The following is an 18,386-nucleotide window of genomic DNA, read 5'->3' as shown; positions in this document are numbered from 1 at the left end:
AAAATACTGAGGTGACAAAAGTCTTAGGATACCTCCTAATACTGGCCCGGACCGCATTTTGCCCGATGTAGTGCAGCCACTCGATGTGGCATTGACTCAACAAGTCATTTGAAGTCCCCTGCAGAAATATTGAATTGTACTGCCTTTATAGCCATCCATAATTGTGAAAGTGTTGCCGATGCAGGATTTTGTGCATGAGCTGACCTCTCAAGTATGTCCCCTAAATGTGTGATAGGATTCAAGTTAAGTAATCTGGGTAGTAAAATCATGCACTCAAATTGTCCAGAATGTTCTTTTAAGCAATCGCAAACAGTTGTGGCCCAGCGACGTGGCGCATTGTCATCCATAAAAATTCCGTTGTTGTTTGGGAATGTGATGTCCACAAGTGGCTGCAAATGGTCTCCAAGTAGCCGAACATAACCATTCCCAATCAATGATTGGTTCAGTTGGAACTAAGGACCCAGCTCATTTCATGTAAATGTAGCCAGCACTGTTATGGAGTCAGTACCAACTTGCACAGTACTCTGTTGACAACTTGGGTCCATGGCTTCGTGGGGTCTGCACCACAATTGAACCCTAGCATCAGCTCTTACCAACTGAAATCAGGACTTGCCTAACCAGGCCACAGTTTTCCAGTCACTAGTGTCCAATTGACATTGTCACAAGCCAGGAGAAACGCTGCCACTCAGGTTGGTCATCTGCTGCCCTAGTCCAATAAAACCAAGTTTTGGTTCAGTGTCCTAATCATACGTCCCACGTTGATTTCAGTATTTCAGTGTTGCAAGTCTGTTAGCACTGTTGACTCTATGCAAGCCCTGCTGGTCTTGGTTGTTAAGAGAGGGCCATCAGCTACTTTGTTGCTTGTGGTGAGAGGTAATGCCTGAAATATGGCTTCTCGGCACGTTCTTGGCACTTCGGACCAAAGAATATTTAATTCCATAATGATTTCTGAAATGGAATGTCCCATATGTGTAGCTCCAACTACCATTCAGCATTCAGAGTCGGTTAATTCCTGTCATGTGGTCATAATCACGTTGGAAACCTTTTCACTTGAATCACTTGAGTAAAAATGATAACTCCACCAATGCACTGCCCTTTTATACCTTATGTACATGTATTAGTGCCTACTGTATATGTGTTTGTAGCTGTCCCATAACTTTTGTCGTCTTAGTGTTTGGCAAACACATTGAAATATGTAGTTTTTAATGGTGGAGGTAGAGTGATACCTCTTTCCATTCTTGAATAAATGTGTGCGATATTTTGTAGGTTTTCCGCAGTGAGGTTGGCAGCTACATGCCACATGTGTGGTAACTACCATTTGCTGTGGCCTGCTATATAGAGGGCAGAGCTGCCTAGGTTTCTCTTCTTTGTTTGTTGCTGATACAAGCTGACACTGGAAATGAAAAAACTTACAAAAATGAAAAGACGTCTGGGTCATGGTCATCAGTGAATTATGTTGATCGGATATTTTTCAGTCTGTGCTGCGTGATTTCAAGAAACTTTGTGAAAGGTGTAAAAGAAATATGAAAGCTAAATTCCTACTACTTCCAAGTGAGTAGCTGTACGAAGCTGAAAAGGCCACGTTGGGATTTTCCTCAATATCATGCTTTTCTTCAGTTTCTTCAAAAACATTGTCTACCCCTTCATAGCATTCATCATTCACTGCTAAACCATAAGTGGTGACTGATCTATATTCCAATCCAGCAACATTTCTTCTGAATAGTCCTTAAGGTGAGGCATATACTACTTGGCAAAATTTAACAGTTGTAGAAACCCCCCCCCCCCCCCCCAACCAACTTTATTAATTTGTAACCATTATTTATACAGGGTGGTCCATTGATAGTGACCGGGCAAAATATCTCACGAAATAAGCATCAAACGAAAAAACTACAAAGAACGAAACTCGTCCAGCTTGATGGGGGAAACCAGATGGCGCTATGGTTGGCCCGCTAGAAGGTGCTGCCATAGGTCAAATGGATATCAACTGCATTTTTTAAAATAGGAACCCCCATTTTTAATTACATATTCGTGTAGTAGTAAAGAAATATGAATGTTTCAGTTGGACCAGTTTTTTCACTTTGTGATAGACGGCACTGTAATAGTCACAAAAGTATAAGTACATGGTATCATGCAACATTCCGCCAGTGCGGATGGTATCTGCTTCATGATCTGTGTTAAAATAGACCGTTTACCAATTGCAGAAAAGGTCGATATCATGTTAATGTATGGCTATTGTGATCAAAATGCCCAACGGGCGCATGCTATATATGCTGCTCGGTATGACATCATCCAATTGTCCGGACCGTTCGCCGGATAGTTACGTTATTTAAGGAAACAGGAAGTGTTCAACCTCATGTGAAACGTCAACAATGACCTGCAACAAATGATGATGCCCAAGTAGGTGTTTTAGCTGCTGTCGTGGCTAATCTGCCCATCAGCAGCAGACAAATTGAGTGAGAATTGGGAGTCAAAAACTTCGGTGTTGAGAATGCTACATCAACATCGATTGCACCCGTACCGTATTTCTATGCACCAGGAATTGCATGGCAACGACTTTGAACATCGTGTACAGTTCAGCCACTGGGCACAAGAGAAATTACGGGACCATGACAGATTTTTTTGCACGCGTTCTATTTAGCGACGAAGTGTCATTCACCAACGGAAAATCCACAATGGCTGCGACAAGTGGAACATCAGCGACCTTGGCGGGTTAATGTATAGTGCGGCATTATGGGAGGAAGGATAATTGGCCCCCATTTTATCAATGGAAACCTAAATGGTGCAATGTATGCTGATTTCCTACATAATGTTCTACCGATGTTACTACAAGATGTTTCACTGCATGACAGAATGGCGATGTACTTCCAACATGATGGATGTCCAGCACATAGCTCGCGTGTGGCTGAAGCGATATTGAATAGCATATTTCATGACAGGTGGATTGGTCGTCGGAGCACCATATCATGGCCCGCACGTTCACTGGATCTGTGGGGAAATTTGAAGGATATTTGCTATCGTGATCCACTGACAATGCCTGACAACATGCGTCAGCGCATTGTCAATGCATGTGCGAACATTAAGGAGGGCGAATTACTTGCTGTTGAGAGGAATGTCATTACATGTATTGCCAAAATGCATTGACGTTGCCGGACATCATTTTGAGCATTTATTGCATTAATGTGGTATTTACAGGTAATCACGCTGTAACAGCATGCATTCTCAGAAATGTTAAGTTCACAAAGGTACATGTATCACATTGGAACAACCGAAATAAAATGTTCTAACGTACCTCTGTTCTGTATTTTAATTTAAAAAACCTACCTGTTACCAACTGTTTGTCTAAAATTGTGAGCCGTATGTTTGTGACTATTACAGCACCATCTATCACAAACCGAAAAAAGTGGTCCAACTAAAACATTCATATTTCTTCACGTACTACATGAATATGTAATAAAAAAATGGGAGTTCCTATTTTAAAAAAACTCAGTTGATATATGTTTGACCTATGGCAGCGCCATCTAGCAGGCCAACCATAACGCCATCTGGTTTCCCCCTTCAAGCTAGACAAGTTTCGTTCTTTGTAGTTTTTTCATTTGACGCCTATTTTGTGAGAAATTTGGCACGGTCATGATCATTGGTCCACCCTGTATATATACCACATTGAATGAAGTACTGTAGAAACCTAGGTCGAGTGCCTTCCATTGTGAGGATGACGGAGTGTGGAGTGCAGTGGAGCAGGCCGGTCAGCACTCAGGGTGCTAATGACACAACACTAGCAGAACAAGAATTTATTATTTTAAACCTTACAGTCATGTATTCCTTTCTGTGTAGGTGCCTAGGCCAGAAACAGTGCAGCATGCAGCCTCAGAAGTATACTGGCGCTTTCTTGGCACTCTTCAGGGGCCATCGCCCTGGTGGCATCTGTTCACTTAATCACAGTGTTGTGTGGGTGGCACGTCTCACTGGTGGCTGGCATAGCTTGTACTGCACAGGATAGCAACTGCATATTACCAGGGCACTCTTGTTGATATCATAGGGGTGTGCTTGGGTAATCTCCCAGCAGATCTGCACTGTGTGGGATCAACAGCAGTGTAGCCCTGCCACCAAGGGTGGCCGGTGATGTTGATGACTGCTTACAGCTTCTAGTCTGGAGCAGCAGGAGTTAGTGTGCCTCCTGAATACTACGACAGGTTGATGGTGCACCAAATACCATCAGTTCAGCTCAGAAAACTGGAGGCAGACGTCTCCAAGTTTTCTTATCAGTGGTTGAGAGCCGGCTGGAGTGGCCGAGTGGTCCTAGGCGCTACAGTCTGGAACGGCGCGACTGCTACGGTCGCAGGTTCAAATCCTGCCTCGGGCATGGATGTGTGTGATGTCCTTTGGTTAGTTAGGTTTAAGTAGTTCTAAGTTCTAGGGGACTGATGACCTCAGAAGTTAAGTCCCATAGTGCTCAGAGCCATTTTTTTAGTGGTTGAGAGGTTGGCAGCTCAGAGACCAAGTTCAGTGGACCAAACAGGTGGCAGCACGTTACAGTTTCAACTTCATAGCTGGTGTAGTGCAACATAATTCATGTGAAGACTTGGTAACTTGAGTATTTGTTACTGTTCAAATGAGGCACTGATGCTATGCCAAGACGGCCGTGACCGAATGTGGCTTACTTTTCCAGACCCATCAGCAGTCTTCCCCTACCCTTCCCTTTCATAAGAATGGCTTTCAGGGTTTTAGCTTGTTGCCTTCCCATCATGACAGTAGGATGATATGTGCTCTTGTGCAACTTTACTGTCTGTTGCAGAATCAGACTGTAGTGTCAGAGTGACGTTATGTCTTCTCCTCCTTGAGATCATGTTGCTGAGTTTATGATTCAGGTTTCTTGCTCTTGCGAGGTGAGGCAGTGTATTCCGGGTTTGCTCTTCTGTTTGCAATGTTGGCTTTCTGCCTGTTTGTCATTCTGACTGCAACACAGGGCATTGGCCTAGCATGCCTTGGGTTAGTTCTGGCTGGGGAGGACTTTGAAAAAAAATTACAGTTGCTAATAATACATTTCTGCTGTTGCCCGTAATACTTTACTGCTTGTGTAATAGTACGGTACTAGCAGTCTTACAGAAAATAAACTTTTCACAGTTGTAATTTTAACATCATTCACACACTTTCACCATCTTCCCCAGTTGTAATGAGTAGCCTCTCAGCAGGAGAAACAGAGAGTGAAAAATTGTCTTTTGCTTTGTCAGGGTGGTTGATATTAGTTGCTCCAAAAAGTGGAAACTGCTTGGACTCATTCTATAGAATTCATAGGACTTGTGTCTGTGTTGAGAGACCTCACAAAAAATTACAGTTGAACTGTGTTTGCTATTTATAGCATTATACGGGTGCACCCAACTTCTTTTTCAGTTTTTTGATCTTTAAATAGAAATAAAATGTAGTTTATTTAATGTGCTGTATGTGAAGTTGTTAAGAATCTACAGACATAAAAGCAATCACAAACAAATTATTTATTAAACTCTAAGAAATGCAAGAATATTGATGGAATGTGCATCAGTTGTAAGTTTTACAGAAGGCAGATGAATATAATTTTATGTTAGACATTTCTGTTCCTGACTTTGTTTTCATTGTTCATTCCTTTCTTCTAAGCATTTTCCAGTCATGGCATGTAATGAATAGAATTATTTTTTCTTTTGATTATTTTAATAGGTAGAACATAGATTTACTTTCACTCATTTTCTTTCTTCGCCAAAACAGTAATGGACCAGATTTCTTCACTGTTCACTATGTTTCATGCCACTCAGTCATATCTAATATTTGAATACAGCATCCTGTGTTGAACAAGCTGATATGAACAAAAGTTTTGTTTTCTGGGCAGAAATTTAAGCTTGGTTATGCATAATTAGCAATTCTACATTGCTGGAAAAAAGTAAGTACACCCTTTGAGTTTTCCAGTTTCCTCAAGGTTTATTGTTGCAACAGTGCATATGGAGTAAATGAAATGATTACATTTACAGATCAATAGCTCAAGTGGTTCAGAGATACTAGGTACTGAGCAATGCTAAACTAACCACATTAGTATGTGGTGTAGCCTTCAGAGGCAGCAATGTGAGCACTGATTCTGGCACCTAGTTGATCACACAAATGGCAAATACTGTCCTGGGATACGTTATACCACGCGTGTTCAATCTTTTCGACTTCTTCACGTAGTTCTGTAAGAGTTGTTGGTGGACAAGTTACACGAGTCACTTCTTGTCCTGTCATATCCCACACTTGCTCCATTGAAGACAAGTCTGGAGATTGTGCTGGCCAAGGAAGTTGCTGCACGTCTTGGAGAGCACATTTGAGTTTCATGGGCATGCGGGGGTGAGCATTATCCTGTTAAAACAACGGATCACTTTTGTGTTGCAAGGAAGGCAAAACAATGGATCTAACAACATTCTACGCATATCAAGCGTTGGTTAGCATCCACTCCAGAAACACTAAAGGTCCCAGACCATAAGGACCAGGGTGGGACCAGTGCCTTGGGTGAATACACTTTATGAGTGCTCACTAAGTCTCCATTTCACATGCAAATGACCATCGCTTGTGTACAGGTAGAATTTACTTTCATCCCTGAAGACCATGGTGCACCATTCCATCTTCCAAATTATACTTTGATGGCACCATTCAAACCGTACACATCTATGCTGTGGCATGAATGGGAGGAGGACTGGAGGTGTGCCTGCCCTTAGTCTCAGTGCTAACAACTTGTTCCTAACAGTTCATGTTGACACCCCTGGGCTCACAAGCCCTCTTATCTATGCTGTGGTAGCTGTATGATCTGCCACTGCTGTCCCTACAATATGATGATCCTGGCAGGCATCTGTGCTGCTTGGATGTCCTGAACCCATCAGTGGGTTTGAGAATGTTCACAAGACCACTGATACCAGCATTGTTCAGAATTGTTGCACAGCTGACGCAGCATGTCCAACTCCGAAAGGACCATCCCACCACTTGGAAGGCTACAATTTGACACCTTGCTAAGTTGCTCAGTTGGCTATAGGAAGCACGTGTGTGTCTCTGTGGTATGGTTTCCTGCTTTCTTCACGCGTCTGCACCAAGCTGAGTCTTCGGGCCGTGAGCATTCCCTATTAACGGACAGACACAGATGGTGCTCTGGTAGCCATGCCACTATGCTGTATCTTGGTGGACATGTTGAAACCATTATCAGTACGTGTACTATCCCCCAGCTGGCATATGCTGTCATTGGATCAAAATTGACATCATCTTCCCAAGTGTACAAATTTTTTTTTTCCAGCATTATATTTCCATATCTTGTCATTTTCTAGTTATTAAATATGAAAGCTTCAGTTCTTGTGTAGCTGCACTGTCTTACAGTATATATCAGTTATACAGTGTTACATTTAAAATGGCAAAATATTGTCATTTGATGTGAATGCTCCTTTCATTTCATTGTTTTGATTGACATATTACAAGTTAATGCATTTAGGATGGTTTATAATTTTCATGTTTCGCATTTTTCAGCTGCCTTTTGAAGCATCGATTTACTGGATACAACATAGTATGATGTTGATTGTGCCTTATTACTTACTCAGGTTGGGAGGTAAGATAATACACATATATGTTTTGCATTATAAGTTATCTGGTGCAGATTGTGCGTAAAGTATGTAAATCAAAGAACATTGTACAATGACGAACTGACTGAGGTAATGCAGTTGTTAAGATACAGACCTCATGTTTAGGAGGATTAATTTGCCCTGTTTGCCCATACCAATTTTGGTTTGCCATGGTTTTCCTAAATAATTTCTGGAAGATGCCAAGATGATTTCTTCAGCAAGGCTACAACTGATTACCTGCCCTATCACCATAAAAATATACGAATTTATTGTGTATATGTGTATATTTTGAGCTATTTATTTTCATTGTATTACATTGACAAATTTTGCTCATTGTGTCATAATCCCTGGATGAATCAATAAATCGTATAAAATAAAATGTACATACTTTTAAAATCTAATACTCAATTGTTGGAAGTTTAATACGTGATAAGTATACCAGAGCTTGTACTAAAAGAATAATTTTCTCTCACAATACCAAGGGGGGGGGGGGGGGGAGATTACTTTCTGTCCACCCTTTTGAAAATGTTGTAATGTAGTCAGTTACACTATATTTTAAAATTTCAGAGAAAAAATTTATTGTTTTTAATGAATCCATCTACTGGTTTCCATATATGTTTTAAATTTTTCAGTTGAACTTAATGTATAACTTTTATGTCTCAGTGGTAGATGTCACTGTCCCCAGAGAATAACATATTCAGTATTTCCAGGTTCAGGGCGTTACTCACACACCAATACCTGTTTAGGAAGTGTGTTGAGAGTAAAAATTAACATCAGTGAAGAAATTTGATTTTTAATTTTTTTGTGGTGGTCAGGAAGTCAGTGTTACATATTACTCAGAGTGTGATGATATTGCTAAGAATGTGCTAAAAGATATTTTCAGGCTGTGAACTCTGCTGACACATCAGTACATTTTTGAAAAGTATACTGTTCACTTAATTTGACTACAATGAACAATATTTGCTTTTTCAAAATTGTTTAAGATGGGAGTAAAATACTTTTCTGTGATAATGCACATTATGGTATTGTTAGGACTAACTGAAAGTATAGGCTTTCAGATGAAAATTTAACAAGAAGTTAATCACTAATTAATTTCCTCTAACACTAAAATTGCCATCATTTAACATTACATATATTAAGTTACACTTGACCTAGTAATGTGACCTATCCACAGACAATGACTGAACAAAGGTTCAGAGCCATTCACATCCAACCTATCCTTTCATGACGACTACTTGCACTGATTAGACAGACTGTATGGTTGATGTTGAACACATTGTTCAATGTGATCCCCACAGATTTTGCATATCTTTTTGATACAAATTTCAGGATACTTTATGAGTCACTTGAAGTGTTTGACTGTTCTTGGCAGTTCTTCATGGTTAACATCATGGTCCCAACTTGGTGGACGTGACAATTACTAACTCAAGTTTTCAATGTGACATTATGACGATGACAATTACACGACAGGTAAATACCAGAATCCAATTCTCCAGCAGTGCTATGTAACCATTGTCTTCCAAGGTATATCTCAGCTTAGGGAAACAACTGTGCCTCACTTGCCTAGCCCATCTACCTGCCACCCCTCCCTCCCCACATTCCTAGCTGGCATATCGGCTGCTTCCCTTCAAGCCAATAGCCACCCACCCCTAATCCCTCTCCACCCCTCCTGCCTCTTTTTCCCTCTACCCATCCCACCTGGCTCTACTCCCACCACAACCGATCAACCTGCCAAAATGAGTACCATGTAGGATAATAGGGGTGTGTGCCTATTGACAACTCAACTCTTCTGCTTTTTAGTGAGTGATCACCTTTAACCCAGAGGTATAAATATTCAGTTTGTAGCCAAGAGTGAATGAAGCTTCCTTGCACACAGTTCTGCTCCTAATTTCCTTTTCATGCAGTTTTATTTATATATAGTCTTAATTCAGATACAAGTTGGCAAAATCTTGAAGCAATATTTGCCACAGAGTGAAGCATTGTTTGGCAATGAACCACAATCCACCCTGTTATGCTGGTTAGTTATAAGCCTTCGGCCCCCATTCTTTCATGAATTCATTGTAGCATAGGGTATATACCATTGATAGTAAACCAAACGATGGAAAATCCAGGATGGAATGAGATGATGATAATATGAAAAATTATAAGGAGTCTGGCTTCAGCAGCCAGAGACTATGGCTTGTGTGTGTGTGTGTGTGTGTGTGTGTGTGTGTGTGTGTGTGTGTGTGTGTGTGTGACGAAGACCCTGTTGAAAGCTAACTTTCTGACAGTCTCTTTGTTGTGCCTATCTGCGACTCAGCATCTCCACTTAATGGCGAGTAGCAGCTATCCTTTTCATAATAATGATAGTAAACCTTAAGGCAGTGTGTGGAGATACAGGCAGTGATCCTTTTTTGTTATTTCACTGTATTAATTTCGTATTCCTTGTTGCCCTTGGTGCGCTGTCTATATGGATGTTTTAGTATACTAACTCTAAGGAGATTCTCCGTGTGCCACCTCATTCCGTTCAATATGCAGAGACTTGAAATTGCTATTAGCATTTACATGCCACTTAACTGGCTTTTAATTATTTAATTTGATGATTATCAGTTAGTAACTTACAATTGCTGAAACAATTTTAAGAAATGGGTTGTTGTCATGTTTGTGAAAAACAACCTAAATTTAGTGCCATAGATACAGGCAGTCCTTGCACAGACTAAGTCATGGAAGTGTATGCATCTGAAGTCAGACTGCTAAGCAATACATTTGTAATATTTAAATATTACAAAGTCATAAAGAGAGATTTTCCCAAATTTTTAGAAAACTTCAAGACACTGCTGCATCACTTATGAAACAGTAATATGCAAATAAGAAAGTTTAGTGCTTTAAGTGTTAATTTTTTGAAGTACTGTGAGCAAAAAAAGACAGAAATATTTCTGAACTCACTGTAATAAATTTGTGAACTTTTCCACCAGAATTGTATTGGACAGTAACAACTTAATTGACAATATTTTAATAAGTAAGAACATAGTCAATGAAGTTCACAATCGCCCACTTTTAAATGGGTTACCAGACTGTGATGGCTTCTTAGGTGTGAAAGATAACATGGTAAATTTAAATAAAGAGTTAACTAGAAAATGCAGTAGAATAGTTACTGATGTCACAACAGACGTCATTTGGAGGTACCTGCAAAGTAGTTGTTGGAATGAGTTTTAAAAAGCAGTAGACCTAAACTTCAAATTTAGCTCTGTTTTTAAGTAAATGTGTCTGCTGCTCCTAAGAGTCATGTCCATATGAAAACTGGGAACACTAATTGTGTATCAAAGAAAAACTTTGTGCAACAAAAGGCATTAAGTTGTTCTATAGCAGGAAGAGACAAGTATACAGTTGCCATAAGCACAAATGTGCAACTGCTTTGATGTTATGAAAAAGTATTGTTCTTCATTCTGAAGAGTTGTAAACTCAAAAGATGTACACGTTGTTTAAGAAATTTGTAGTACTGAAAATAAAGTCAAAACAAAGTGAAGTGTAATTAAAAGAGAAACTAAGTAGCTGGCAATGAGAAAGATTAATTAGTAATTGAAGAAAATGACCAAATCCTCCACCATGACAATACACACACCAAAAAATGTTTTACATCACCCCAGTTCCCAGAACTCCTGAAGACAGATGTTGATTGTGGATATTGCATCACAGACACAGTCTCTTTGACTGTTCAGAGATGTCACTAAACCCACCCAAAGATATAAACAACCATGCATGAGCAGGATGGAGGGGGTCTGACAGCTGATCAGTTCCAGTCATTCCACCAGGAAGGAGGTACACGACTTGTGTTGCCTGTAGTTTGACCATGCCTAGGCAGTCGTTACCATGATTTGATCGCATCCGCATTGTTACTTTGTGACACGAAGGGCTCTGAACAAGGGAAGCCTCCAGGTGTCTCACCAAAGTGACATTGTTCGAATATGGAGGAGATACAGAGGGACAGGAACTGCCAATGACATGTCTTGTTCAGGCCACCCAAGGGCTACTACTGCAGTAGATGAGCACTACCTACAGATTATGGCTCAGAGGAATCCTGACAGCAATGCCACCATGTTAAATAATGATTTACATGCAGCCCCAGGACATCGTGTTACGATTCAAACTGTGTGCAATAAGCTGCATGATGCACAACTTCACTCGCTATGTCCATGGCGAGGTCCTTCTTTGCAACCACGACAACATGCAGCACATTACAGATGGGCCCAACAACATGCCGAATGGACCGCTCAGGATTGATATCACGTTCTCTTCACTGATGAGTGTCGCATATGCCTTCTACCAGAAAGTCGTCAGAGACATGTTTGGAGGCAACCCAGTCAGTCTGAACGCCTTAGACACACAGTCCAGCGAGTGCAGCAAGGTGGAGGTTCCCTGACATTTTGGGGTGGCATTATGTGGGGCCGACATACATCACTAGTGGTCATGGAAGGCGCTGTAATGACTGTATGATATATGAATGCCATCCACCGACTGATAGTGCAGCATATTGGTGAGGCATTGGTCTTTATGGACAACAATTCACGCCCCCATCATGCACATCTTGTGAATGACTTCCTTCAGGATAATGACATTGCTCGACTAGAATGGCCAGCATGTTCTCCAGACATGAACCCTATCGAACATGCCTCTAATAGATCGAAAAGGGCTGTTTATGGATGACGTGACCCACCAACCACTCTGAGGGATCTATGCCAGGAGTGGGACAATCTGGACAAACAGCACCTTAATGAACTTGTGGATAGTATGCCACAATGAATACAGGCATGCATGTATCCAAGAAGATGTGCTACTGGGTATTAGAGATGCTGCTGTATACAGCAATCTGGACCACCACCTGTGAAGGTCTTGCTGTATGGTGGCACAACATGAAATGTGTGGTTTTCATGAGCAATAAAAAGAGTAGAAATGATGTTTATGTTGATCTCTATTCCAGTTTTCTGTACAGGTTCCGGAACTCTCAGAAATGAGGTGATGCAAAACTTTTTTTAATGTGTGTACGTAGCAACTGTCACTGTGAGTCACTTTGTAAACATGACATAGAAACATGGTGTGGTCAGCTCAAAAGAAAAAGTGTGGTGGTATATTTGGCAACAGTACACCACCATTCACCATTCACAAGCATTCAGGCAATTTAAGATCATTTCACCTTATCCCAGAGACATCAGGAAAATAAGAAATTCTCTTAAAACTAAAAATACTCACGAGGTTGTGTTTCTAACAAAATAATAAAACCATGATCTTCTGATGTAGCTATGTATTTAGCCATATATGTACTGCATCACTTTTGCAAGGCAACTTTCCAGACAGAAAATACTGTTTTTAGACTGCTATTCACTGTATCGAGACAGGTATTAATAAAAATCACTTCAAAACTTCCTGGCATGTTGAAACTGTGCTGGACTTAGACTCAAACCTGAGACATTTGCACTTCAGCAGTAAGTGCTCTATAGTGTTACAAATTCCAAAAGAGGAACAAAATTTGTCTTCACTGCCTACAGTTTAACCTTACTCTTGTGTGCAAAGAAGGAAGTGTGCAACTATAGTACTATAATCCATATCTCTTGTAAATTAAAGTTATAAAAGCAAATGGAAATTGTTTATGTTTGACAACTTATTCTATTTGTATGAATATGTATTATGTGTATGTGATTGTGTTGCATTTATTAAATTTTATTTGTATATTAAGATTAAAGTTCAAATTCAATTAGGTAAGAGACCTAGATGTAGCCATGTTTTAACTGGAAAAATATATCTCATTTGTAACCCTTCTGCTGCATTCCACATCCTCACTAGTTGTTCCCAAATATGATCCACTGTACTTGCAGTATGACTAACTAATCTGCTGAGCTTGTGTTGTACTGATAGGTTGAAACATTTCACAAGATCCAGATACCATTGCATAATACAAAATATTAGAAAATTGAAGTTGTGATGGCATGCTGAAAAATAATGCCTCTGAATTTTTAATGTGAAAACTCCTAGTTTTTAAATCAAACTAACTTTATTAACATTCCACATCTTTATTTTTCATGTCTAAATATTTATTTCTCAACATAGTCACTCTGACGACAGATGCATTTCTCCCCATGAGAGACCAGTTTCTAATAACAAGTGAAGTCCATGGAGGTTTTCTTCAAGTTTTAAAAACAGATGAGAAACAGGAGGGTGTAAGTTAGGTACTGTATGGAGGATGGTGGATAACTGTGAGCCCAAGGCATTGGATTGTTGCGTTTGTTGCAGCACTTTTGTGTGGTCTGGCATTGTCATGCTGAAAGGGAGTGTGCTCCATTTGTGGATGCACTCTAAGAATTTGAGCTTTCAGTTTTCTGTGGGTTTCACAATACATTGAAATAATTAAGTTACACACCTCATGTTACACACTACAGTTCAAATCTGTCTACCAGGTGTACCGGTATGAAATGAGCATTTTTGTGAAAATGAAACACTAATTTTGAATTGAAAAGTAAAAACATTTCATTCAAAGTACTGACCATTGCTTTCTATACATTTTGACCACCTATCTGGCAATTTGTGGACACTACGTCAATAGAAATGTTTGTCTTTTGAAGCAAACCAATCAGACACCCAATATTCGACTTCTTCGTAGGAATCGAAGTGTCCCTCAGCCAATGCGTGTCCCATTGATGAAAACAAATGGTAGCTGGAAGGGGCCAAGTCTGGTGAATACAGCAGGTGGGGTAGCAGCTCCCAACCAAGTGTTTTGATTGTATCCTGAACCAGTTTTGCTTTGTGTGGAGGTGAATTGCCGTGTAAAAAAATTACTTTGCTATGTCTTCTGGCCCATTCTGGTCTTTTTTCGATCAATCCATAGTTCAAATAGATCATTTGTTGTCTGTAGCGATTAGTATTCACAGTTTCACCGGGTTTTTGAAGCTCATGATACGCCACACCTTTCTGATCCCACCAAACACAGAGCATTGTCTTTTTGCTGAATCGATCTGGTTTTGCAGTCGATGTTGATGGTTGTCCCGGATTAACCCATGATTTTTCCCATTTAGAATTCTTAAAATAAATCCATTTTTCATCGCCAGTAACAATTTGATGCAAAATTGATTTTCTTTCATGTCTTTGAAGCAAAATTTGACAAATGGTTTTTCGGTTTTCCAGCTGTCTTTCATTCAATTCATGTGGCACCCATTTTCCACACTTTTGGATCTTTCCCATAGCTTTCAAACGGTCAGAAATTGTTTGTTGTGCAACATTTAGCATTGCTGCCATTTGCTTCTGACTCAAAGTATCATCTTCATCCAATAATGCTTGCAATTCAGCATCTTCGAACTTTTTTGGTGGTCTTCCACGTTCTTCATTTCTTGCATCAAAATCATTATTTCTGAACCATTGAAACCATCTTTTGCATGTTGCTTCTGATAGACCATGATCACTATATGCCTCGACAAGCATTCGATGCGACTCTTTTTTTTTTTTTTTTTTTTTTTTTCCAAATGAAAACAAAAAATTAATGCTTTTCGCAAATCATCACTTTCTGGTACAAAATTCGACATTGTTAACAAGATGAAAACATATGATGTTGTTTGTTCCATGACTTGATGTATTCTAAATATCTTTGACAGATGTCATACCAACCAAACAAAAAAAAAATTAAGGCTCATTCACAACAAATGTTCCCTGTCGACACATTTGTATCTTAACGCTCATTTCATACTGGTACACCTGGTAGAGGCAACTTCGCATAAACAAAGGGTGAAGCCAACCGAGCAATATGCAAGACACGTAATACCTGAACCGATATTGAGAACAGAATAAAAGTTTACAGGCATTACATTTCAGCAAGCACTCATACTTATGCAAATAGGGTCTCTCAGCAGTTTTTTTGCTGGTGGACCCTAAATCCAACGTTTGTGATTTACTCCTTCCAAATTATTTAAATGCAGCTTTTAAGTTTTAGTAGTGTGAATAATAAAGCAATCATAAATGCCAGAGAGAAGGAAAGTTATGCTTTTTGAAGAAAGAAATCACTGGAGAGATGTATCAAACATTTCTCTTATTAGATTACTGCAGTAGGTGGCTTCATTAAGTGGTGCTGATTTGGTAAGAGAACTCACTAGAGAAGAAGCAGTTGCATGAATCTGTGACTTCTGAACATCACACTTAGAAGTGCCATGTAGGACTGGCATATCACATATCCATTTTTCCTGGGTTGGCATGAAAATTCAGTAGATATTTAGAAAGCCATTTCAAGAATACATTTTTATGAAGAATTTATGCAGATGTTCAGTCCAAGTGTATGAGTGCTCAGCTGTGGGTCAGAGAGGCCCAGGTCATAAAGTGTCGACATCCAGAAGTGCCAGTGAAGGACGGCAGCCGATATAATTAGCCCTGAGTCTAGATCACTATATCAACATTTTGTCTCCCATCCACTGCACCTGGTCTCCTCAACCCAACATGCCACTTTCCTGGATACTGAATTCCTTGTCTCTGATGATCCATACACATCCCTGTCCACAGTAAACATACTAATATTACCGTATTTCGACACTGTCATCCCTTCCATACCAAAAAATCCCTCCCGTACAGTCTAGTCATGTGAGAATGATGTGTATGCAGTGACAAGAACCCCCTTTCCAAGTATGCTGAAGGTCTCGCAAAGGCCTTCACAAGCACTACCCTCAGACTTAGACTGTAAACCAATTTCTCGTGCCATGTTCCTACACACGCCCAATTCTCCCACCACCCACAAGAGCCAACTACAAAGGAACGCCTCCTTCATCACCCAATACCACCCCAGATTTGAACAACTGAGTCACATCCTTCATCAGGGCTTTATCTATCCTCGTGCCCTGAAATGACATCGTACCCAAGATCCTTCCCACTCTTCCTAAAGTGGTGTTGTGTTGCCCACCCAACCTCCACAACATCCTTGTCCATCTCTCTTCCACTCCAAATCCGAGCCCCTTGCCACAGGAATCATATTACTGAGAATGACCCAGGTGGAAGACCTGCCCAGTCCATCCACCTAGCTTTTTATATTGGTGTGACTACAACTTGCTATCCACCACAGTAATGGCCACCACTAAATCGTGGCAAAGAGCACAGTGGACCACCCTGTAGTATGACATGCAACTAAACATAACTTGCTTGACTTCAGTGGCTGTTTCACAACTCAGGCCATATGAATCGTCCCCTCCACCACTAGCTTTTCTGAACTGGAGTTATCCTTACAACACATTCTCTGCTCCTAAAATTATCCAAGCTTCAACCTACGATAACCCACTGTTTGCAAACCCTCCACCCAACAGTTTCTGCCCCTCTGTCCTATCAGCTCCTCCCAGTTCAGATCCCATCACTCTCACTGTGCACCACACTCTGCCAATGCACCAGCCAGTCTTTTCCTTTCTCTGCTCCTCTTCTTTTCTGCTAATTCCCCCCCCCCCCCCCCCCCTGTCCTCCTCCACAGCCTCCTGACAGCCTTGTTATGTTGCCTTCTAGTCCCTGAATGCTCTGCCAAACACCACTCTTCCCTCCCCCACCTATACCCTGCTATCCCTCCCCCTTCCCTGCCTCACTCCAGATTGCTGCTTTGGTTCAATGCAACAGTTGGAGTCTGGCCAGAGCAGCTGGAGAGAGCAGTCATTTGTGTGTGTGTGTGTGTGTGTGTTTCCTTTCTTTTCTAAAGAAGGCTTGCCAAAAACTCAGTGTGAACAGTCTTTTCGTTGTGCCTGTCTGCAACTCAGTATCATCATTTGAATATTCCAAGCTGGACGTTCCATTGTTCAGTAAACGGTAACTCATGATGTAATGAAGGCACTGACACTTTGGAAAAGACTGCTAGTTATTATTTAGCTATTTGACTATGTTTATCATCAGATACAGACATGGATATAACCAAAGCAAAATAAGTGTGCCAACACACACACACACACACACACACACACACACACACACACACACACACACACGCTCAGAGCCACTGTCACCTCTGGATGCTAAGGCCTGACTGTTACTACGTCTGAGGTGAGTGGACTTTGCTGCAGTTGGTAGTGGGGGGAACAGCAGATGCTTGGTGTGTGGTGGGGAGGGAGGGAGGGATAGCAGTGTAGTGGTGGGGGAAGATGTCAGAGCTGGCTGTGGTAGCATGCAAAGACATGGTAATGGACAAGTTAGTTGGCTATTAGCTGTAGCATTAGGAGTCTATGCTGGCAGGGTAAGGAGGGGGAGGGGGGCAGAGGGGTGGAGAGAAGCAGAGGAGGAGAAAGGGCTATGCAGGTGCACTAATGGGATAGAAGATGTGAGGACGAGTAGAGTAGGATCAGACAAAGAGATAGGCAGCTGGACGACAGGGACTAGCAAAGGTTGATGCCAGGAGGTTTATGAGTATGAAGGACATACTGGAGGGAGGGTTCCCACCTGTGCAGTTCAGAAAAGCTGGAGTTGTTGGGAATAATCATGATGATACATATTGTGAAGTAGTCATTGAAATCAAGCACATTATGTTGCTCAACATCTGGGTGATCCAGCTGTTCCCTGGAGACAGTTCGGTGATGACCATTCATGCAGACAAACACCTGGTTACTTTTCATGCCCACATAGAATGCAGCACAGTGGCTGCAGCTAAGATGATAGATCACATAGCTGCTTTCACAGGTGGCCTTGCCTTTGATAGGTTGTACCAAGTGATGTGGCACAGTGGTTAGTACACCGGACAATGGTTCAAATCCCTATCCGACCATACAGATTTAGATTTTCTGTTGTTTCACTAAATCGGTGGTGGTGGTGGTGGTTAGT

At 40.9% G+C, this 18,386-nt stretch overlaps 1 protein-coding gene across 1 annotated transcript in view; it reads left to right on the top strand.

Moving 5' to 3' along the window:
* LOC126455567 (transmembrane protein 164) overlaps positions 1-18,386 on the top strand; it is a 163,728-nt gene that overhangs the window by 125,466 nt on the left and 19,876 nt on the right. Inside the window, exon 3 of the mRNA XM_050091320.1 lies at positions 7,507-7,585. Within this exon, the coding sequence (XP_049947277.1) occupies positions 7,507-7,585 (79 nt within the window). The remainder of the gene's footprint in view (positions 1-7,506; positions 7,586-18,386) is intronic.

The sequence above is a fragment of the Schistocerca serialis genome, chromosome 2 (genome assembly GCF_023864345.2).
Source record: "Schistocerca serialis cubense isolate TAMUIC-IGC-003099 chromosome 2, iqSchSeri2.2, whole genome shotgun sequence".
In the NCBI taxonomy this organism is placed as follows: domain Eukaryota; kingdom Metazoa; phylum Arthropoda; class Insecta; order Orthoptera; family Acrididae; genus Schistocerca; species Schistocerca serialis.
This window is presented reverse-complemented; position numbering and strand designations above follow the sequence as displayed.